The sequence below is a fragment of the Chlamydotis macqueenii genome, chromosome 4 (assembly GCF_036417535.1).
Source record: "Chlamydotis macqueenii isolate bChlMac1 chromosome 4, bChlMac1.mat, whole genome shotgun sequence".
NCBI lineage: Eukaryota > Metazoa > Chordata > Aves > Otidiformes > Otididae > Chlamydotis > Chlamydotis macqueenii.
Genome location: NC_141559.1, coordinates 43,788,614 through 43,812,168, shown reverse-complemented (window position 1 = coordinate 43,812,168; position 23,555 = coordinate 43,788,614). Strand labels below are relative to the sequence as shown.

Genomic DNA, 23,555 nt, shown 5'->3' with positions numbered 1-23,555 from the left:
TTTATTAACAATAAAACTGAAATACGATAATGAGAGACAGAAATAGACCTTAAGACCACCTTGCCCTCACCCTTCCCCTCTTCCTGGGCTTAACTTCACTCCTGACTATATCTACCTCCCCCGCTCCCTGAGTGGCACAGGGGGGCTAGGTGATGGGGGTTGCAGTCAGTTCATCACACATTGTTTTCTGCTGCTCCTTCCTCCTCGGGGGAAGAACTCCTCACACTGTTCCCCTGCTCCAGGATGGGGTCCCTCCCAATGGGATAGTCCTTCACCAACTACTCCTGCATGGGTCATTTTCCACTAGGTGCTGTCCCTCAGGAACATGCTGCCCCAGCGTGGGCCCTCCACGGGCCACAGCCTCTTTCGGACATCCGCATGCTACAGGTGGATCCTGCTGCAGGAGGATCTCTGCTCCTCGGTGGGCCTCCATGGGCTGCAGGGGGACAGCCTGCCTCACCATGGGCTGCCCCACGGGCTGTAGGGCAATCTTGTCAGGAGCAACTTTACTTCTCCCCCCTTCCTTCTTCACTGACCTTGGCATCTGCAGACGTTCCTCTCACAAGAAATTCCTCACAACTGGACCCACGCAGATGCCTCTCAAATTCTCTCACATATCCTCTCTTCTCCTCTCTTCTTTTCACTCAGCCAGGCTGGGCCAGGCAGGAGGCGGGAGAGAGAGACTCGCACCTCCCCCTGTCTGCCCTGCACCTCTGTTTTGTTTTCCCCATCTTAAGTAAGTTCTCATAGAAGCATGACTGGCTCAGGCGATTGGCTTGGCCCCAGCTGGGGAATCTTCCAGGAGCTTCTTGCAGAAGCTGCCACTGTAGACCCACCCCTGACTCCCACTTCCCAGCTACACAAACCCAACATAACATATTAAGCCTTGCCACTCCATTATTCACTTCAGTCCTTCTCAAGTACCAACATGTTAACAGAATGTGAACTAATGGTAGAAACACCATAAAGATACATTTAAACCTCAGGTGGTTCAACACCCCACAAAACCAAAACTAACATGAGCTGACTTCAGCATTTATATGCAAGATCATTTGTAATTTTAGAGCCAAAAAAAGATGAGCTAGAACACTTAAAATAAGTAGAAATAGCACATTTTTTTTTCTGCATGTCTTGCAAATGGCTTTTCTCTTTATCTTTGAAATAATTGAATGGTTTCCACTGAGTAGAGATCACTGAAATTCAGGAACATTGGGTTTAATTTGGTGCAATAAAAGGGGAACAAAATATTTGGCCTTGAAACAGAAAAAGCCATGGAGAAACTAGCACCTCTCCATAATTAGTTAGTGATCAAAAAGATTCAAAAAAGAAAGGGAAAAATGGTTTACAAAATTAACCTACACTTGAAATATTTTACTGATTCGGCCCTTGCAAAATTAAGTACTTACCAAGTCTTACGAATCTGACAACTGGATTCAGTTATAGAGGTATTTTGGGGGAGGTGTTGGCTGTCTTCTGACAGTGGGATCAAGACAGCATAATTTATTTTATAATAGCAGATTAGCCTTTCTTAAATTAAGGTGCAATTCAACTGCTGTTTCCTTTCCTTCCTTTTAATTTAATTAATCTTATGTTGAATAGTTGTAACTTATGTTTTAAAAGAAAGATTCAAATCTGAACATGCTCTGAAGACAGAAAGAGGAACACAAACCTTTCTTTGCACGTGGCATACAGCATGTGAAGGTGCATTACATTATTCACTGTAACAAAATGTCCTTCAGTGCATCTGCAAATACAATTTACTCCCATTTTCAAATAATTTTAAACTGTCAGAATGAAGTGAAGTAGCTTTAGCAACACTAAAGGATTTTAGTTCAACAATGGTAAAAGGGTCAAAGTTTGTTCCTAACATAACCTTGGATGTTCTTGACAATTATGATACTGGGCTCTGATTTTATTCACTGATTTAAGGACAACTCAGCTTCAGTCGTAATATATGCCTCTTCGGAAACCAACACTTTTGCTTATATTTGGTCACAGTATAACAACTGATTTAAACATCAAAAATATTTTGTTAATAATATTTTTGCTATTTCCTTGTACAATCACTATATAGCTATTAGCATGAAAAACATTATTTTTATTTTCACTTGGCTGTTTTCAGAGACAAGGTATTTGTGCTCGGTCTGACCCTTCAGTTCAGAACATTATGTCCTTGTGACATGCTGCAATCTAAAAAAGGCTGTTAGGAAAAGCTTTTTAGCTAACTTAAAAGAAAACTTACGTATACCTGAACGCATAGCATCTTTTTGAATGCTTTCATAATCATGCCAGTCCTTCCTTTTCAAGCCATCAGTCCAAGTGAAGAGCTGTCCATCTCCAAGCCCCAGTGAAAGTGTCTGTGAAAACAGTAAACACACCAACAAATAATCATATACATATACATATATATATATTTTGCATTATTCAGAAGAACACATATAATATGGCACAAGCAAATAAAACATTCAGTTTATTCAACGGAAAGTGGCAAATTAAGATATTTTTCTAAATAGTGCAGGAAAACAATGAACTTAGTTCTTAACAAACAATTAATTGATGTACATCAAACAACTCCTATTTCTCTTTCCAGCAGTGTCCTGCTATGGCTGCTTGCCAGGAAGCTCATGGAAGTTAAACGGACCACTAAAACTAAACAGGTTTCAAAAATGCCTCATCCTCCAGCTCATGAAGTATCTTGATTTTTTCCTTAAACCATCACTTGTGCAAAACTGAAGTTATAGTTACACAGTTACTCAGCACATTCCAATGTTCCCTTTTAATAGTTGGGGTTTTTTTAATAGCTAATGAGGAGTTATTGCTATTCACACAAAGCCAGGCTCACTGGATTAGCAGCACAGAGCAAAGAGACCCTCAAAGCACCTTCAAATCCTGTAGATCTTTCTTAATGGTAAGAAATAAAGAGAAAAAAACAAACTCAGTCCCCCAGAAATACTCAACAAAAAACTTGCATGCAACACGTAGTTGGTAACTTCACTTCCCCTTTCCAGACTCCAAATTCTTGAGTAAAGCTCTTTAAAAGTCAGGCCCAGATAGACTGGCTTCAATTAAACTTCTATCCCTTGTCAATATGGCTAGAGCTGGTGTGAATTATTTGGTCTCAAAAATTCAAGCCTCAAAACTACCAAAAGCAGGATAAACTTTACTTTTGTGACCCATTATTCCTCTGCTGACTTATTTCCCTAAAAATAGTGATTTAAATAGCACATTTGGAGCACACTGAAAGAAAGCTCAGTAGTGGAGTTTACAGCTAGTTTCCTGTTGCCTATTTGCATTTTGATGCCAATATTCTTAAAAAATATTAATTACTTGTAGTTACTTTACCTGATAACATTTACAAGTCTAATGTACCAGGGGGCCCTCTTGCAAGCATAATATAGTTAAATAAATACATTCACTAAAATTAATCTAGCCAAAAGATAAATATAAATCCAAATATCATGTGATACACAAAAAGCTAACTGAAGTCTTGCTGTAGCTCATATTTTGGAAGAGTTACATTGCCCTAAGAGGAAACAGGAAACAAACACATCCAAAAACATAGTGTTGGTGCTACCATAAGTCCCTGTTTAATGACTGGGACTTTTGTTTGGATTGGTTTGGGTTTTTTTTTTTAATAAATCCCTTAACTCCCTCCCATCAAAATACATACTGCTGAGAGAAATCAATACCATGGTGATTTTTAAGCTCTCATATCCTTTCTATGTAAGGGGGAATTAAATACAATGCCCTTGCAAGTGGCTTCCAAAGAGTGGTATTCATAATCTCAAAGGGTAGTGAGCACTGTGGCCCTTAAAAGGACTGAACGTCATAACATTCAGCTGGTGTACGCGCAGGAGTTTAACTTCTGCAGTGAGCGTGAAATAGGGCTTAGAAAGGGATGTAGAGTTTCACAGCCGAACTCTCTGGAAAGAGCATGAGTTTTGCAGTGAAAAGTCTATAGCTCTGAAGAAATCAGAACTGCCCTGAGTCCTTCAACTAAATATCTCCCTTGTCAGGAATGGAAAGAATTTTTTTTTTTCCTATTTTGATGCTGCTATATTGCTTAACAAGATACAAAAGGACTTGAGGAAACTAGTTCTTCCATTTCACTTCTGCCTAAGGGTAAACAAATTGCATTTTGAAAGACCTTAAAACACAGTTTCTGGAATGTTTTAAAACTGTTAAAAGGCTCCATTGTAAAACTCCATCTAAATATGCTCACATGCCTCCTTCTTCCAGATGACAATGACTGAAAAAGCCCCTATTTCTAAAGCATCCTCAGCCGGTAAGTAAGCAAACGAAGGAGAAGAAAAAAAAAAAATCTAAAAATAATTTAAGTCTTATTGTAGTCTTGTCTTCTCCCTACATACTCTCTACTTTTCTTTCTCAGTTCTCTGTCTTCAGTGTAAATTATCAATGTATCCAAATGTTGCATCAAACTAGAACAAATGCTGGTTCTCTCATATCCAGGCTGTGGCTATCTGGTGTAACGGCTAGACAATAATAACCAAGATCGTGTTACTACTTGTCAGTATGCACACAATAGCCCAGAAACCTTATCCCAACCTCTATGGTCAGTCTCAGAAAGACAAGTTCTGAGTAGGTGAATATGAAATTACTTCCCAAGACAGAATGTGCTAATGCATCCTGATTCTGAATTTTTGCTGAACACATAATTAACCATAAACTGATGGGCTAAAGTGAAATAAAATTGACCACAGCACATAAGTAGAAATGCTGAAGAAGGCAACAAAAGGAATTCTTCATTTTAAGGGTAACATACGAGCAGCCAGACTAAAAACAATTAAAATCCATGCCATAAATTACCTTATGACTTCAGTGCACAACTGGGTTTTGACATTTAACAAATAATCAAATAAACTGGAGTTCCAGCCCATAAAAGAAAAAATTGTCAAGAATTACTAATCTCTGACTAAGCGAATTACTGAGCCATAGAACATGGGAGAAGCAGTACGACTAGAGAACATTAGGGTTCCTTCCAACATATGCAGTAGGACTTCTTTCCAGTGGAAAGCAATATATGAAAAAGGAGACAGCCCAGGCACCTCCGCTCTGCCACAGTACCTCACCCTAACATAGAAGCAATGCTTAATATGTATTCTTTAGTGATATATTAATATATAAGACTGAGTATCCAGCATAACTGATTAGCTGAAACATGCTCAGGGTTTTCCCCTCCAAAACATTTCTGTAAGTCACCCACAAACAGTGCAGTCTGCCTCCACAACCCTTAGCCTCTTGAACTCAAGGACTACTTTTATAATTGCAGTGCTATTATAATAGCAAATATCACTCTGCATACAAACAGTTGAATTTTGACTGGCTGTCAGATTTTTTCCTACAACAATTTATCATCCAGCCATTTGTTTCACGTAGTATGCAGCTGTGAGTTGCACATTTTTTGTATTTCAGTCCAAAAGGGATTACAGACCTGCAGTAACGTTACACACAGCATCTGCCTTACTATTTCATTCTCGCATTAACCTCAAACCTTTTGGGATGCAAGACTGATAAAGTACCACACAGACTCAGAAGATCCTTCTTCTCTAGAGAAGACTCAACATCTGTTTCAATTACAGAGAATATGATAAGCCCAAAAAAATAGCACAATTATCAAAAAACTCACTCACAGACTATTAGATCTCTCAGAGGGGGAAAAAAGCTTCTCTGCTGTGACATTTGAAAGCTCGAACTCAGAAACAAGTGCTTTCATTGAATAACTCATTTATTTTTAATTTCACTCTGTGGAGGCAGACAATTAGAGGGGACTCAGGCAAAGGAACACAAGATATCAATGGAAATGTACCTTTTTTAAAAAAAAAAAAAGAAGAGATAATTACAGATTCACTTTGAGCCTGATGATTTGCTCACTAGCTCTGGGGTTATTTTACTAAACACCAATATACAATGAAATACTGCATTAAAAAAACATCATATGCTGATCAGCATAACCATTTCCAATTGTTTAACTAATTTGAGGAAATAATTTTTCCTAGAATATAGGCACTTGTTCCTGCTTAGGAAAGATGCACATGGGAAAGAAAAGCAGCAAAGAAGAACTCATATTAGACACCTCCCAGGGATGTTTCAAGAGAAGCGTAAAAAAAAATCCCACTGTTTGATCCCCTCTGTTCTTGAAATAAAAGACTCTGTATAATGTTTGTAAATAGCATTGTGCAAAACTGAAAATCTACTGTTTTATTCCCCATCCTTCTAACACAGGCAACTCTCAGGACTCTAAGGTCTGACCAACTACACTGACCAAACAAGACAATAAGAAAAAAAATTAGAACCCACTGAGCAATTAAATTCATTCCTTTATCAGAATAAAGTTAAGGATCACCTTTTAAAGAGGTGATACAGAGGTATACCACCATATGTTTATTATAAATCCACTGCAATATCACAATTTCCAAAATTTCTGTTCTGATGTGGTTATAAGCATAGAAAGGCAGACATTTACATGAAGCTTCTTCCCCAAGAGGTGGAACAATCATCAAAACTACTAATTTTGAAAGATTTCCCCTTTTTCATTTGATGCTAAATTTTAGCACAAGACTATCAAAGTGAAATATTAACACTACAGCACCAAAACTGGAAGTCAAGTGCTCTCGCGCTTCCACACACAGGGAACATCCATTCTGGTGCAGTGACTGGCTGATGGAATTAGGGAAGAAAACCAAAATATTATTTCCCCTAAGGATGTGCTCAATATCAGGTAGCCTGATCTATAGAAAAGGTATAAAAGCCAAACATCTAATCTCTGTGCTTAAGCTCTGAACATCGTCTGTGTGACTCTATTTTCCCGTATCTCTTCAGTGTTAAACTAAAAAATGAAAAAGGGCTTATATCTGAAATGCCAAATATAACCGAGATCTGTGTATAAGTATTATGCAGGGCAAATAGGTACAACATAGTCTTTAAGCACCTATGAAGTTCCCGTCACCATAAATTGCAAGTATCGCACCAAGTAATTTGGATCCACCATCATCTTTTCTAAAGATACTAAGAGCAGACATCACACAGCCTGAAAATACCAGCTGATAGTTTTGAACCTCCAAAGCGACGTGCTTCTTGGGGTCCTTCTCCGGGATGCTGTCCCTCTGGGGGGGCGGGCAGTGGCTGCAGCTGGTGCGGTGGCAGGCTGTGGGGGCTGGGCAGCAACCGCTTTTCCCAACTGGGGCACCCACTGTTTGGTGCCACTCACAGATGGTTCCAGGCAGTCCTGTACCACCGCTGGCCAGCAACCACCCACCAAAATTGCTGCCCATTGAAGAGGCACTTCAGGGACACAAAAGAGATGCCTGTGGAGAACTGGAGAGACAAGAGAGCCAGAGGAACATTTAGGAACCCTCATCCTACAGTGTCACCCTCCGACATACTTCAAAGAAATAACTGCTGTAGATCTGGGTATCATCATCAGGTTGAAAGACACTGAAGATGAAGCAAAGGTTGTTCAGTAAAATGCAGAGAAATACTATTTGCTATCAAGAGAAGGTGGTAAAGGTTCTAAAGCTCAGAATCTTTCAGAAAAAAAAGCAAAAATCAGAATACATTCAGATATACTTATTGCCTTTAAATTTTATTTTTACTTTAAGTACTTTAAAAACATTTTTAAAAATATGAACCTGAATTGTTTTCTAAACCTTTGACTGAAAGCAATATAAAAAGAGCTGATGAATTTCTTCATATGCTCAGATTTCCTGTGCCATTTATTTGTTATGCCACAGCAAATAAGTGTTCATTGCACTGACATTTACATTAGTAGAAATAATTAGCCTAGCACATCAAAAAAAGGGCAGCACTTGATTTAGTCTGCGACATCTGAATGACTCAAGGTTATTTCATTTTTGAAACACTTATGTCAGACTTTCTGTGCTTTTAGTTTCTAGAATATCATGGACAACCCAGGAGCATCATGCCATCAATTCCAAATTCAAGCTGTTAATAATGTTATTTAGAAAATGCCAAACTCGCCAAGCATTTCATTACTGAGATTTTATAGAGAGGTATAAAAATTGTTATTGCTGCACTATGGTTATATTGCTAAAGTCACAAAACAGCAGAAAAAAAAAAGTTAAAACACGAGTTTTAAAAACATCACAATTTCCTATTGACCCAGTGTACGAGTGCTTCAGCACTGGGTGAATGAGAACTCCGTAAGGATATATTTTCATGCTGGAACATTGTAATTTATCATGTTAAATTATGGAAGATTACATGTGTTTAATAATATTCATTAGTATGAGAAGACTACCAGCTTCTTTACCACAAATACTGTCTTGCATCCATCATTCATGGATTAAGAGCTTGCAGTATGCACTGCCATTCAGAATGCAGAATGTTAAATACATGTATTTTACAAGTTATCAGAAAAAGGGTTCATAGACTCCTGATATGTTGACTGTATCAGGTGATACTCCAAGGAGAGTTCTGAGCTTCACAACCCTGAGGTATGTTGAAGCTATCTTTAAAAAATTATTTCTCATTTAACATACAACATTTCCAAAACATCAATTTTCACCTTGGTGAAAGGACTAGAGCAATTTCAGTTAATTTGTTGCATGAATGATGAGTTACATGCTGGCACCTCTTATTACTATAAAAGAGAAGCAACCAAAAAGTTGACATTTGTATTTCCTGATGGCTAAGAATGACTCAGGTAACACAGGCAAAAGTATTTTAAATCCCCAGAAGAATACAGTGGAGTGGGACAGAATAGCACCACATAGCTATCCTGGGCACATCACAGTATGTCTGAACGGATTTTTCTGCACTTCAGTCAGTGCCCATTGCCTTTTGCCCTTCCCCTTAGCACCACTGAGAAATGTCTGTCTCCTTCTTCTTTACTCTCTGCAATCACATAAATATATAGCCACTGGTAAGATGGGTATAAATACCTTGTCTTTCTAAGGCTAAACAGACCCAGGTCCCTCAGCTTCTCCCTGTATGACAGATGCTCCAGTCCCTTTAGAGGAGGACAAGGGTATCACTAGTTTCAAAGACAGGGGATAAAATGCACTGAATTCCAGAGGAGTTCGGACTTCATATCTGTTGAACCTGAGACACCGTGAATTGCCAAAGGTGACCTAAAAATTTTGGCAGTGAACCTTGGCTTCCTAAATGACACAACTTCAACTGACTGTAGGACAGGAGGCAGGGTCTAGACTGAATGGATAATAATAAAAGATTCCTCAGAGCGAGGTACTCCCACACCTCTTTCTGCCTGCTAGTCTAAGCTGCTGATAGATTTGCTCAATAACTAAAACAGCTAAACCAATCTTTTCTTAATGTTTTCTTTTCACTTGCCTCAATTCCTACTTGGTGAAAAGAAACCAAACTCAAGTAACATAAGCATCTACGACAGATGTAAAACACGCTGACAGTGTGCTGCTTCTCCAGGTCTTCTCCTTCAACTCAACAATGCTTTGCCAACACAACGGGGTAAGCTTGCAAAGAGCCTGCATTCATACTTGACTATACATTTTCAGCAAGTTTAAAAATCATATCTGACATTGTGTTAATGCTGCATATTTTTAACGACTGCTTCTTTCAGAAATTATTTTTACATCAAAAGGCATGAAAAGGGTTTGAAGAGACTCAGCAGGATTTTTGCCTCTGTAAGACACTTCTGATGGACAACATAAATAATGATTGTGACTCCTGAAAGAATTTATTATACTATATATCCTATTATGGTAGGATTCTGGGTTTTTTAACAATGTGCCACAGAGTCATAGGAAATTATAAGTATGTTCTTTTATATAAACAGCCTTTCTCTTTTCCTTAAAGCCAAACCCCCCCAAACCAAAACCAAATCTTATGTCCATGGCAAAGAATCAGATTATTAGTAATATTGCTAAATTTAAAAAATTAATTAAAAAAAGAGAGAAATCTATTTACTGTTTGGAGACTGATTCATTTTTTTGACTACCTGCACTTTGCAATATTGCAAGGATGAATAATAAAGATATGATAGTGCTTATTGCTAACAGATATATACAATTTCAGATATATACAATTTTCCTCAAGGCTGGAATAATGTCTTTAGGTTTTCACTATGGAAAAAATAGTGCTGCTTTTTATTGGTCACTGCACCAACTCAAGACAAAAAGTGCTTTTGTAGGATTCAAGTGCCAGGAAGTAATTTCTCACTTTCAGATATCTACTCAATAGTGATTAACAATAATATTTTCTTATGCTAACTTACTTCTAAAGTAATTTGCCTTTGAATTCCTTTTAAGAAAAGCACATCCTCTCTTAGGTAATACTACAGAGTACTGAACAGATTTATAAATAGTACAGAATGATTACCACAGTTAGGCTATCACTAATGATATCACAACTTATTTGTTGTTGCATAAGACAACAACAATTTCAGAAGCATTTTCTAATTTCTTTTCTCCTTTGCTGCCCATTTTACTTATAAAAAAATCCATTTTCTTCATGAGTGCAATATTCTTCAAATCTCTGTGGTACAACAGATAACAGCTTGGCAGCAAATCTGATACCATTGACCCAGCAGACCCAGCAATATTAGAAAAAAAATAGTTACCATTTATTGTTGTTTTTTAAAAAAATAACCCAAGCTGACCAATATTTTCAACAGAAATTGATTGGGTTTTTTTGGCATATTCTATTATAATAGAAACGTTGTAAGAGAAAAGTCAGGTGCAGAAACTAACTTTAGCCAAACTTGCTACTTGGTATGTCTTAAGGCTAAATAAAAAATTTGCTACAAAAAAAAATTGGTTTCTGCAGCAATGAGATAGCATATTCCATATTTTTGACTGCAGTATAAGGTAAAACTTAATTTGGCCTCTCAGAGTATTTGTAAAAGCTAATAGCCTTCTATGAATACATTTTGTAATTGTTACAATAGAAAAGTAATAGATTTTTTAATGAGGGCTTTAATGAGCTTTAAATTCTAATGTCTGCAGATGAATTACCACACTACGAAGCAGCTTCTGAATACAGGTAAAATACAGTAACTTTTTACTTCATGCAATTGTCTAAACATTTGTACAAACAGCAGAAGGAAAATACTGATTTGTTTAAATAGTACTTTTGAAGCTGTTTGTGGATGTATGCCACAATAGAATTTGTGTTCCAAGGGCACTGATTTGCCAAATACTCAAGTTTTTCGCAATGCCCACATGGAAGAGGAAAACACTTCACTATCTTGCTGAGTGTCACAGAGTGCTAAGCTGTTGACAGATACTCCAGACTACCTACAAGAAAGTAAACTTTTATGCAAAAAAAAACCCCACAGAAAGTAATGTTGTTCCTATCAGAAGTCTCTTTCTTTCTGCAAACATCCATCAGTTCAAGAACTGGTATTAAAACATACCAATTAAATGTGTCATTAATACACGATTTTGGAATTTGCAGTTTAGGTTACACTGGATTAAAAAAAAACCAAAACATTGTTTAATTAACTAAAGTAATGAACGCACATTGGAAAATAATTATCTTGCACTTTAAATAAAACCTTGAAGCAAACCAATCTGCCCAAAAGCAAGTGCCAGCTCTTACAAACAGGCTTCTGATGCTGCAGTGTACGAATCATTACTCAATCTCTCGAAGAATTCTTTCCTTATGCGGGCATTGGATAGTAATTTCCATTGTCTAAGAGACTTTCAAACAAACTCCAGAGATCGCTGCAGAAAGCCAGCCAATTAAACATAACTGACAGGTTTACATTCTTGTGCAGCCTTCTTAATACAATATGAAACTGATAAGGAGACCTCTTCCAAGGCCCTTGGAAGCATGACAGTTTCTGTACTTTGTCTGAACTCAGTGTGAGTTTACTGAGGCCAACATCAGCCTTGCTAGTGATCCCAGTGTGATGAAGTTTGGAACTAAAATTTTCAGTGGTTGTCCATATCCACAGATCATAATGAGAGAAGTCTAAGTGTCATCTACTTTTTTTAAAAAAAACAGTTCCTAAGCTAGGAGCTACAGACTCTGTTTCTGTTAGATTACATTCAGATTACATTTTTTCCAGCCTGCACTTCCTGCTATTAATAAATTGGTTTTAGGGTTTCTTTTGGTTTTTTGGGGGTTTTGGATTTTTTTTTTTTTTTTGGTTCTCATCATGCTTTCCGAATCTGACTTAACTCCATGCTCATTGCATTTTCAATCTCATACTCATTCCCGCAATCACTTCCTTTCTTCTATGTGTTTTTAAGCCGAGCTATTCCCACACAAATACATTTTACAGGTAATTCTAAAAATAACTTGAGGGAGACTTGACAAAATAATATTATTTAGTATACTCCTTTCATGTGAGAAAAAGATTTTCAATCTCATACTTTCTACCAACTGAACAATAACACAAGAATATAATAAATAGCTTAACATACTGAAAGAGAGTAGATTTTGCTCTCCTTTAACCGAATCCAGTTAATTGCAAGAACATGTTAATTAATACTGAAGAAGTTCTGAAGCATCTTAATACAAAGATATTATGGCAGCTCCTATTGCTGCCCTGTCATGCCCATTTTTGTTGAAACACGGAAAATAAATTCACTACTACAGAAAGTATAAAGCCATGTTTTATTGTGTGAAATTCAACAATCAGTCATAGAGTCAAAAATACATCTGGAAGTTCCTTTGAGACCTCATCTAGCCTCAATGAGGGCTGGTTATGCCTAAATCACTTCCCTGAAGCATCCTTGCAGACCTCCGATAGTAGAGATTGCACAATCTCTCAAGGCAATCTACTTCAATACTTCATTATTCTTGCAATTAGAAAACTTCCCCTTTCATCTAACCTGCATTAGTTGCCGTAATGTAAGCCTTTTCTTTCTTTGTTCTTTTCACCAGGGACAGGAATAACATATCTCCTTTCCAGCAGCTGTATTTCATGGACATGAAAATTATTCTTTTCTCTAGACTAAATGCTTCTATTTTTTCAGTTCTACTCAGCTCTTGTTGCTGACCCTGGGAGCATATGAAACTTTGAAGAGAACAACATGACTTTGTTAGTAATTGGGTAAGACTAAGAACAGCAAGTATAAACTGCTTATTAAAAAAACCCCAAACAAACCAACAAGAAACATAAATACTAACTGTACAAAGAACTAAGACAAGTACCTGGAGGTGATAATTTCCTGAAAATGAGAAAGATTAAATTATATATTGTAACATGCCTTTTCCCCTCTCTAACTGATAATAAAATAGCCTAACTTACCTATGTTGTGCATTCATATACTTCATACTTCCAACCCAAAGTCATAGTATTTTATGAAGGAACAGTGAATTCTCTTAAAAGAAGTAGACAAATGACTGAAATGTTTATAGATAATTAAGGCAGGCAAGATAGAATTATGTCACAAACCTAAAAAGCTACTAAAGTTCATCGAGACTCATATACTTAAAATTACTACTAGCAATGATGATCTAACAGGTCTTGTACTTCTCCTGCTTCTGCCTATACGAATGCTGATTTTTCTCCTAGCAGTGAGAGTATATTCAAAGAATTCAAAAACGCACAGAAACTCTTCCTAGGAATAGAGTGGAAGGAAGGAAGACTTACGAGAGGTTTTAATGAACTATTTCAAATTCAAACAATGACCTCATTTTTTTCCTCTGAACCAAAAACTTTGAAATTGGACAAACAGATTATCTTCTCTGTCTAATGCCATTTAAGCTGACCTTTCCATTTTATGCCAATGGTTTTCAATTACAGAACCAATCACAGTATATTTCACTAAACGGAGTACTGTGATTAATTAAATCTAATTTTATCAACAGCCAGAATGTGAATAGCATATTAAAGTAAGGTGAAAGAACAGCTTTGATTGATACGCTGGGTTTTAATTTCTAATTCCTGGTCTCCCGCTCTTTTGGTAGGAATTGAAGGTTACACATCATTGAACAGAGTAAGCTACTGTAACCCAAACATAGCTTCAAAGATTTGACCTTCAGTTTTTCTCAGACTTTTTTTTTTCCCCTGTAGTACATAACCACCAAATTGATAGGTCTGGAGTTATGTGCTATGTGGAAAGGTTTTTGTTCTGGTTTAATCCAGCAGGCATCTAAACACCACACAGTTGTTAGCTCACCCCCTCCCAGTGGATGGGGGAGAGAACTGGATAAAAGGTAAAACTCGTGGATTGAGATAAAGACAGTTAATAGGACAGAAAAGGAAATAATAATAATAATAAAATACAAAACAAGTGACAGAACAATGCAGCTGCTCACCCCCCACTGACCAATGCCCCGCCAGTTCCCAAGAAGCAGCATCTGTCCCCTGGCAAACTCCTCCCAGTTTTTATATTCAGCATGATGACACAGAATCATAGAATGGTTTGGGTTGGAAGGAACCTTTAAAGGTCCTCTAATCCAAACACCCTGCAAGGAGCAGGGACATTTTCAACCAGATCAGGTTGCTCAGAGCCTCATCCAACCTGGCCTTGAATGTTTCCAGGGATGGGGCATCCACCACCTCTCTGGGCAACCTGTTCCAGTGTTCCATCACTCTCACTGTAAAAAATGTCTTCATTACATCTAGTCTAAATCTAGCTCCTTTTAGTTTAAAACCATTACCCCTTATCCTATTGCTACAGGTCCTGCTAAGAAGTTTGTCCCCATCTTTCTAATAGGCCCTCCTGAAGTACTGAAAGGTTGCAACAAGGTCTCCCCAGAGACCCGTCTCTTCTCCAGGCTGAACAGCCCCAACTCTCTCAGCCTGTCCTCAAAGGAGAGGTGCTCCAGCCCTCTCATCATTTTTGTGACCTTCCTCTGGACCCGCTCCAACTGCTATCATATGGTATCATATCATATGGTATGGAATATCTCTTTGGCCAGTTTGGGTCAGCTGTCCTGGCTGTGCCCCATCCCAACTTCTTGTGCATCCTCAGCCTACTAGCTGGCAGGGCAGTATGAGAAGCTGAAAACCCCTTGACTTATTGTAAGTACTGCTCAGCAACAGCTAAAACATCAGTGTGTTATCAACATTATTGTCATCCTAAATCTAAAACACAGCACTATACCAGCTACTAGGGAGAAAATTAACTCTTTCTCAGCCAAAACCAGGACATTTAAAAACATAAATTCCTTATTTAAAAAAAAAACCCAAGACTCACATTAAAATAATTATCATAGTTCTTTTGGCAGAAGAAGCTATATCTACTTTTGCTACAGACTACTTCTATAGATTTTGAAAAGGTCCTCTTTAAAATGCAAGATAATAATTATTTTCCAATGCGAGTTCATTACTTAATTAATTCTTCCAAGAACTAGAACCCACCCCATTTCAAAGCTAGGTATTTAAATTTGTGTTTACTTATTAGTATAAACAGCCTAATTTTCATAGGCACATACAGCTCTTACTGATGTCAACACTTCAGTTTGAAAATGTTAGTGTTAGTTACTATACCTAAGCATCGTGTGCTTGAGACTCACCTGTTGTGTTGCACTGAAGAACTCATGAAAAGACTGCTCAAGAGCCACACAAGTTTGGCAAAAACCATGGCAGACAGAGAAATAATACTGCAATTTCCACAGCCCGCACTCCTGAGAAAAGGTGCTGCAGCATGGTCTTACAGACTGTTTCCATAAGCCCCTCCTCTGAGGGCAGGTTTTCCAGTAAACTCAAGACAACAGACCTTTCTGCCAGCCTCCCACTGGGTCACAGCTGCTGTGCCGGCTAACCCTGGCCCTTGCAGAGGCTTTCATCACAGCAGGCTCCCATCTTCCTGCAGGGTGGCTCCTACCAAGCTTTCTGGCTGACAGCTTAGTGGAGTCTCTGTTCTGCCTTCGCTAAGTCTCCATGCATAAACATATAACACTCTTATTCCCTCTGCACTACCTTGACTGAAGTCAGTGTCCTTATGTTCCCCAACAGATCTGATATCCAGCCACGCTTCAGTGGCTCTAAGCCAAATCCAGGGCTCCCTTAAAGGCCAATTCTCTCCACAACCAGGACCATTACTACCATGTAGACACAGAGAAAAAAAAATGATATTATCTCAGCTAACACCATGAAGTAACTATTCTTTAAAAATTGACTTTTTACTGATTATGGTTACAATTACAGGGATTATTATTATTAGTCCCCTTTTTCTCTTAGCTGGGTATTTCAATACTCAAAAAACTTGAACTTTAAAATGTCTCGGGTCTGGGGAGGAGTCAAAAAGGAAGCATTAAATTGTCAGTTTAATATATATTAGAATCCATGGAGACATTAAATTTCACTTTTCATCTATGAATATTAAACATTAATGAGGTCTCAGGTACAAAGACATTAAAGTGAAACATCAGAGAGCTATGACTTAGCTCGTATATAGAGAAAGAAAGTTCACAAGGGAAGCTATTAAAGGTCAAAACCACAGAACTACCATAAAATTAGAACACACAATAGATGAAAAAGAGAGATTCGAGTAGACTTTATTTTAAAAGGGCTATTAAGAAATGTATACCCATTTCCACAGACAGAAATTTCATGTAAAACACACACAAAAAAGGAAGGTAATTAAGTGTATAGTCCTATTCACATACATATTCCTAAGAGAGTAACGTTCAGACTGAGAGTCTACAGACATCTCTTAGGTGACTTGGGAACAACTCTAGAGGAAGCTGACAAAACGTAAAATTAAGAATTCATAAGTACAAACAAAATCATAGTAATAGCTGAATCCTGATGTCCCTTGTTCCTCTCATGTCTCTAGTTCTGGAGACTCCAACACCTACAAGCTATAAACATGATAATTAAAAAAACCCAAACACACAGTGATTACACAAAAAGATAGTTGAAGTAGTATGCCCTATTTGCATTTCAGCATACCCAAAATATAATGAAAAAAACTATTAAGGATGAATAGAAAAGCAAAGGATCATAGGCCAAGCAAGTGACAGCTTATTTTTTGAACATTTGTAATTTGCTTTTCTTCCTCTACCATTTTATTCATACACACAACTCCTCTGTATGGGTATAAAAACAGATATTCTTTTCCTCCACTCTCGAAGATAAAAATTTCTAGTTTCAAAATTAAAAATAACCTGGGAGAGATTCAGTATTTGGAGGCACAGTCCAGCACATTTGACAGAAACACAGTGAGGCAAAATTCAATACCAGATATTCCACATAAAACAAAAAAACACATAAAAAAAAAACCACCCTGAAAGTCATAGATCTCCCTAAGTTTATATGGTAACTAGAATTGTGCATCCAGGCTATATTTAAAGATGTAATTCTGCAAAATCAGAGTTACTACCATATGACAGCTAGCGCAGCATATTCTTAATGCATATTATCCATTTAACTGGAAAATTTTCACTTCAAAATCTTCTCACTCTGGTATACAATGGTTTGGCACACATACCATATAATGAAATATTAACAGCTCAGCAGTGATTTGTAAAATCTCAGAAATATTTTTAAAGATAGATATACAGAAAGGTCCTTTTATTATGTCATAGCATTTATCACCACATTAACAGTCACCGATACACGTGACTTCAGAAAAAATATGCCAATATCTGTACTTTTAGATCTCAAACAAAGCCCTTTGAAGAAACCTGTCACTTATATAAAGCTGACTAGGTCACCATGAATTCTAAATGAACCAGACCTCTGATGGTCTTTTACTCCAGGTCGTTTTCTGAGCAGGGAAATCTGAGCCCCTAGAAACACCAGCGCATAGTCACGTGCATTTCTGAGTTTACAGAGGCAAAGCCTGTTAATCCTCTAATTGTAGGTGAATTATCAAATCCACTCAGGGTGAAGGAGAAGGAATAAACTCAAGTAATGCTCTGAGCTGTGCTCAGCATGAATGATGTTAACAGAAGTAAAACAAAAGAACACAGTTTTGTTACTAAATTAAACAGCCACACCTCTGCATTCATATTAACTGCAAATCTGTTGAATAGAAGATTTCTGTGTTTTATGGAATTTCAGAGTGCAAGCAAATCTTACTAAGCTTTTCCCATGGACACATTTTCAGCAACAGTATCACAAACAGTTGTAATTAAAGTTTTACTATAGATCCTTCATTAAGACAGTGTCTATCAGCCCTAGTTAAGAATCATATGCCTACTGTGCTCAGCAGCACAACCAAGTTTTTGCCGAAATGTGTTTACAATCTAAGCCTAAACAGATGAGCAGAGAAATATAAGCAATGAGACAGTATAATTCAGCACAGAAAATTATATTTTCAATGCACAATGAACCTAATGAGTACTAAATTCAAGATATAGACATCACAACAAACAATTTTTCTTTTTAATTAAGGAATAGTTACATTATTTTATATGTTTGCCTTGTGCTCCTTCCAAGCACCTACACAAAATGAAGATCAGGGTTTAGGCTGAGTTCCATTGGCTGATGAGAGTCAATGTTTCAAGACCTAATGAAAGATGTGGGTTAATCTCCAAACCACTTAGGGATTAAAATCAAGGAGAGAATGCTTCATGTTTTACATTTACTTTCCTAAGTTCAACAGAGTGGCATAGTCAAGGCAATAATCTCCTTGTTCTTTGTCAAGTCCAGGGAGAAAGATGCAATAGTAATTGAGATGCTGATGTCTGAACAGAGATTCAGCTCTATGGATGAACAGGTAAGGTTGCTTCTCCCTGAAGATACGGAGTAAAAAAGCCCTAAGTTTTCAGTTTGTTTTCCAACAAGATACCACACTCTATTCTTAAATTAGAAGTAACACTTTAGCTCCCTGCTTTTTCTTATAACTGGTCTGGAAATTTTATAAGACACTATTTTCTTCATGCACACTCTTGTATATTAAGCATGCCTCTTGAGTTTCACAGAGTCATAGAATCATAGTTGGCAGGGACCTTTAAAGTTCATCTAGTCCAACCCCGCTACAAGGAGCAGGGACATCTTCAACTAGATCAGGTTGCTCAGAGCCCTAACCAACCCGACCTTCAATATTTCCAGGGATGGGGCAACCTATTCCAGTGCTTCACCATCCTCATTGTAATTTTTTTTCCTTATATCAAGTCTGAATCTGATTCCTTCTATTTTAAAACCATTAGCCTCCGTCCTATCACGACAGGCCCTGCTAAAGGATTTCTCCCCATCTTTCTTATAGGCCCCCTGTAGGCACAGGAAGATCGCTTTAAGGTCCCCCAGGAGCCTCCTCTTCTCCAGACTGAACAGCTCCAACTCCCTCAGCCTATTTTCATAGGAGAGGTGCTCCAGTCGACTAGACCCATGCATTCCTGCCCTTCAGTACCTCTTTATCTCATTCACACAGACGTGGCACTGATGACACAGGTGGTGACACAGTAAAGGCCTCATGTCACTCAGCTCTCCCTGTAGAACACATGCATGATATAGCCCATTGTCAGGTCTGTAGTTCACTGATCACACGTATCAAGCCCACACTGCACATAGAAACCCTACAGAAAGCGCATCACTTGAGTACTGCAACATCTCCCCCATCACACCTCCTGGCATGCAAACACCAGCCATGTGCCCACAGTTTCATTTTCATCAGGTGCTCTGTATTCACTACCACTCAATACTGATTCAGTATCAGTGTTAAGTCAGTACCTGTCATTCATCTATGTTCAGGTATCCATCTATGTCACATGGTCTGTATTCAGCACCATACATAAGTGGTTTAAGAACAGTTTCTTTTAATATTTCTGCCATTGAATTACAAGTCTATGAGTGAGAACAGTTCTCTTTAAGCTGACCTGAAGAGGAAGTAAGAGCCTCGAGAGAAGTTACAACCTAGTCCTTCTCATACCAGAGGAGGGGGGAAAAATCCTTCAGTTACTGTTAACAGTCTCTTCTGAGATGAAAAATATCATCATTTAATCTCCAATCTATATCTAATATCAATATCTGTAGCAAGTGAAACCTAAGCAATTCACTCAATAAGCAATTCAGCTAAAGCAATTCATTCAACTCAAGACTCATTCAATTTCTGTGGCAACTGGCTGTAACTTCTTTTTCATCCATTAACGTTTTCTACATCTCTTTAAAGGATGGGATTGTCCTTTGAATCTGTGCTTGATTAATCACCAAGTGCCTGTAGCTAATGCACATGTGGAAAGGGAAAACTCACTGCAGAAAAATCTTTTGGAAAGAGTTTTACTTGAATTTCTGTAGATATATATGTTTTATATACAGCTTTTTTATTTCTGTCAATGAATTATCTGAAAAAAACCCTGTGATTCTCAAATAGAATTTAGATAATGTAATCATTATGAATTCTTTACTAAAATAATTTTCAGAAACACTGTATCTTAATTACTGAAGTGTAACTTGATGGCAAATAATCACATTACAGTCATTTTAAGGCTTCAGAGATTTTAGAATGAAACAGTATATTAAGAAATTGTATTATGTAAGGTACTTTTAATACTGAATAATCTTGTCAGGGCCTTGACTGCCGTACCTCCTCCTCTGGGATCTGGCTGCAGGGGCCCAGGCTTTACCTGAGCAACCGCCATTGCTGAATGGAACCCATCCCCGGCCTGGGACCGGGGTCCTGACCCACAGGCTGCCGCCTCATCCCCATGGCCCTGCCCCACCGTCCTGGGCTGTGTCTCACTCTAGTTTTCCTCACCATCTTGACCCTCACTCATGGGCTGATGGCCTGGCTCGGCCCTGCCACGAGGCTCCTGACCCTCCTGCTGGGCCTGGCCAATCCTACATGGAAAATATTTCCTTGCTTTCCTAAGTTCAAAAGGCCTTAAAACCAGTTTTAAGTATCTTTAAAAAACACACAACTTGCCAGAAAGCTGGAGATACATTATCTAGAATAATGTAAGGCAGTAAGTGGGGCATTATATAATGTGAATTAATACTTAGCATAATCATGATCAAATTAATTAATCATTACATAATGTGAATTAAGAGCAGTGTAAAGTCAGCTAAAAAGTGAACAGCTACAGCCACACAGCTACCGCTACGGGACAAGCCTGATGAACTAGAAACTAAGAAAACATCAGAGCTTCAACAGAGTTTTCTCCAGAAAGTTGTTCTTGAGGCCTGAGAGCCATACATTGACATGGTGATCTGCAACACAAAAAACCAAAATCCAGCACCGCCCATAGCAGACCATCTGCTCAAGTTACTTGTTAAACATTACATAAGAAATATGCTAAGCCTGGGGTGAACTAAATCTGTGGAACAACAGACGGAGGTCAATTTTCTGTGGCTCGTGGTGAACCTGAGTTTACGGTGGCCTAGAGCCTTCCTCAAAGTACCTCTGGTGAAATCACACAGCCAGCTGACTTCTCGACCCGACACGAATCATTTACAAGAAAAACACCACATTGCTAAGGCCATAATGCGCTCTATTAAATTAACGTACCTAAAAACAGAAGCTATAAACAGCAGCCTCTCTCTGTAGAAAATAGGAGGCTACAGCCATGCAGTACTAAAATGAAAAAGGAAGACCACACATCACAGAATATACTTGCCATCACACATCTCAGTCATAAAAAGGGGAACATAAAGTAAAATAAAACCAACAAGGGAGGGGAAAATAATGAAGAAAAATTGTTTGCATTGCGTGTAAGTTAAACCAGTATTGAAAAAAAAACTGTCATCTATCAAATAGATTTAGATAACAGAGATATTACTAAACAAGGCACTACTCGAAAGCATTGAAAATGGATGCAATTTGTTTCTTTAAAAAGGGTAATATTCTGACAGGGCAGACAGCATCCTATTAAGGGTGATAGGCTATATCTGCACTAATACATTTTAAAGTGCCTGTGAGTAACTGGGCAAGGGATTGTGGCTTTTCACAACTGTGAACCGTTAGAACAATCTCTTTCTCACTCACTCTTTCATCCCTTGCCAACATTTCTGCAGTGACCACATTCTGAGTGCCAATTCCCATCAGGTATTTTTCATTAAGATGTCCTGTTTTGGATACCAGGAGCTGCAGAGTGCAGATGCTGGCCACTCTGATAGCTGGCCACCATTCATAGCAGAGTAAAAATCTGGGGTATTACATACAAGAAAAACACTGCTTGGATAGAGCATTAATGCAACACAGTCAAATACCATCTGTCACAATCCATAATCCAACCCAACATTTACATTTAATGAATGTGAAAAATATTAGCAAACTTTCATACCTGCAAAATACAGTTAACTGACTTCATAAAAAAAATTATAAATAATCTCAGTAATGTTGAGTCCTCAAAATGCCTGCTGAAAAGAATACAGGCATTACTCGTAGTGTGTAGGAGAGCACTGAGCAGCACACAAACAAATTTTAATTACTGCAGTAATGTTAGTTCACAAGGTTTGAATCATCCATTGGTACATTTCAATTCAGGTACAGTAAATACACATACAAGACACAGCAGTATCACCTAAGATTGTTAAAAAAAAAAAATCCATCTATAAAACAGCCTTTGCAGACATAGAAATAAAACCTATAGTTACATTGTTTATCATGTATTGGTAACTACTATAGCTTGGATGTTTATTAACTGAAAGTAGAGATATTTATTAAAGAGCCAGAAGTGTTTCCTTTAACTTCTTGTTACTTATCATATCAAATATCATCAGTACAAACATTGTATGACAATAATTGAATCACAAATACTGAAGTATTACAGCTACTATACAGTCAAAAATGTATGCAGACAGAAGAAAATCTTAATGGTCTCAAACTTATTCTAAATACCACCTCATTGTTTTCTGCTTAATCCTCACGGTTTAGTATAACAGACAGATGTCTGTACACATCTGTATCAAAGTTATGACCTTCACTTGACATTATAGCTGCCTTTGGAAAAGTGTGACCTATGTTTCAGGAACATTTTTTAACTGTGACTAGCAGTCACAGGTAAGCTGATGAAAGGTTACTGGAATGCCTGTCACTTTCTTGGACGGCTTACTCAAGTGTCACTGGTGGTGACTGTCATCTCAACATAAGAACTTCACCCTTAAAAGAAGGTTTTGCTAAAGAGTATGGCTGAAGTGATACTGAGTAGTGGGTGACATAAGAATAGGAAAAAAAAAACAACCACTTTATTTAATAAAATCTCTCTCTTGGTTAACCACCATTACCAAAGAGGATCTGTAGATCCTGCTGAAGCAAGTGCAGGAAGAGGGCCACGAAGATGATCAGAGGGCTGGAGCACCTCTGCTATGAAAACAGGCTGACAGAGATGGGGCTGTTCAGCCTGGAGAAGAGAAGGCTCCAGGGAGACCGTATAGAAGCCTTGCAGTACGTAAAGGGGGCTTATAAGAAAGATTGAGAGGAACTCTTTAGCAGGCCCTGTTGTGATAGGACAAGGGGTAGTGGCTTTAAGACTGGATATAAGGAAGAAATTTTCACAATGAGCGTGGTGAAACACTGGAACAGGTTGCCCAGAGAGGTGGTCGATGTCCCATCCCTGGAGACGCCCAAGGCCAGGTTGGATGGGGCTCTGAGCAACCTGATCTAGTTGGAGATGTCCCTGGTCCTTGCAGGGAGGTTGACCTAGATGGTCTTTAAAGGTCCCTCCCAACTCAAACTATTCTGTGATTCTATGCAAGAAAGGGTCTCCCCAAAAGAACAGCTGGTCTAAGGAGTGAAAATAGACACAGATAT

At 38.1% G+C, this 23,555-nt stretch overlaps 2 protein-coding genes across 2 annotated transcripts in view; one reads left to right on the top strand and one right to left on the bottom strand.

Moving 5' to 3' along the window:
• Positions 1-23,555, top strand: part of SCRG1 (stimulator of chondrogenesis 1) — a 780,146-nt gene that overhangs the window by 463,456 nt on the left and 293,135 nt on the right. The window lies entirely within an intron of this gene.
• Positions 1-23,555, bottom strand: part of GALNTL6 (polypeptide N-acetylgalactosaminyltransferase like 6) — a 487,857-nt gene that overhangs the window by 315,154 nt on the left and 149,148 nt on the right. Inside the window, exon 2 of the mRNA XM_086746397.1 lies at positions 2,249-2,357. Coding sequence (XP_086602523.1) covers positions 2,249-2,357 — 109 coding nt within the window. The remainder of the gene's footprint in view (positions 1-2,248; positions 2,358-23,555) is intronic.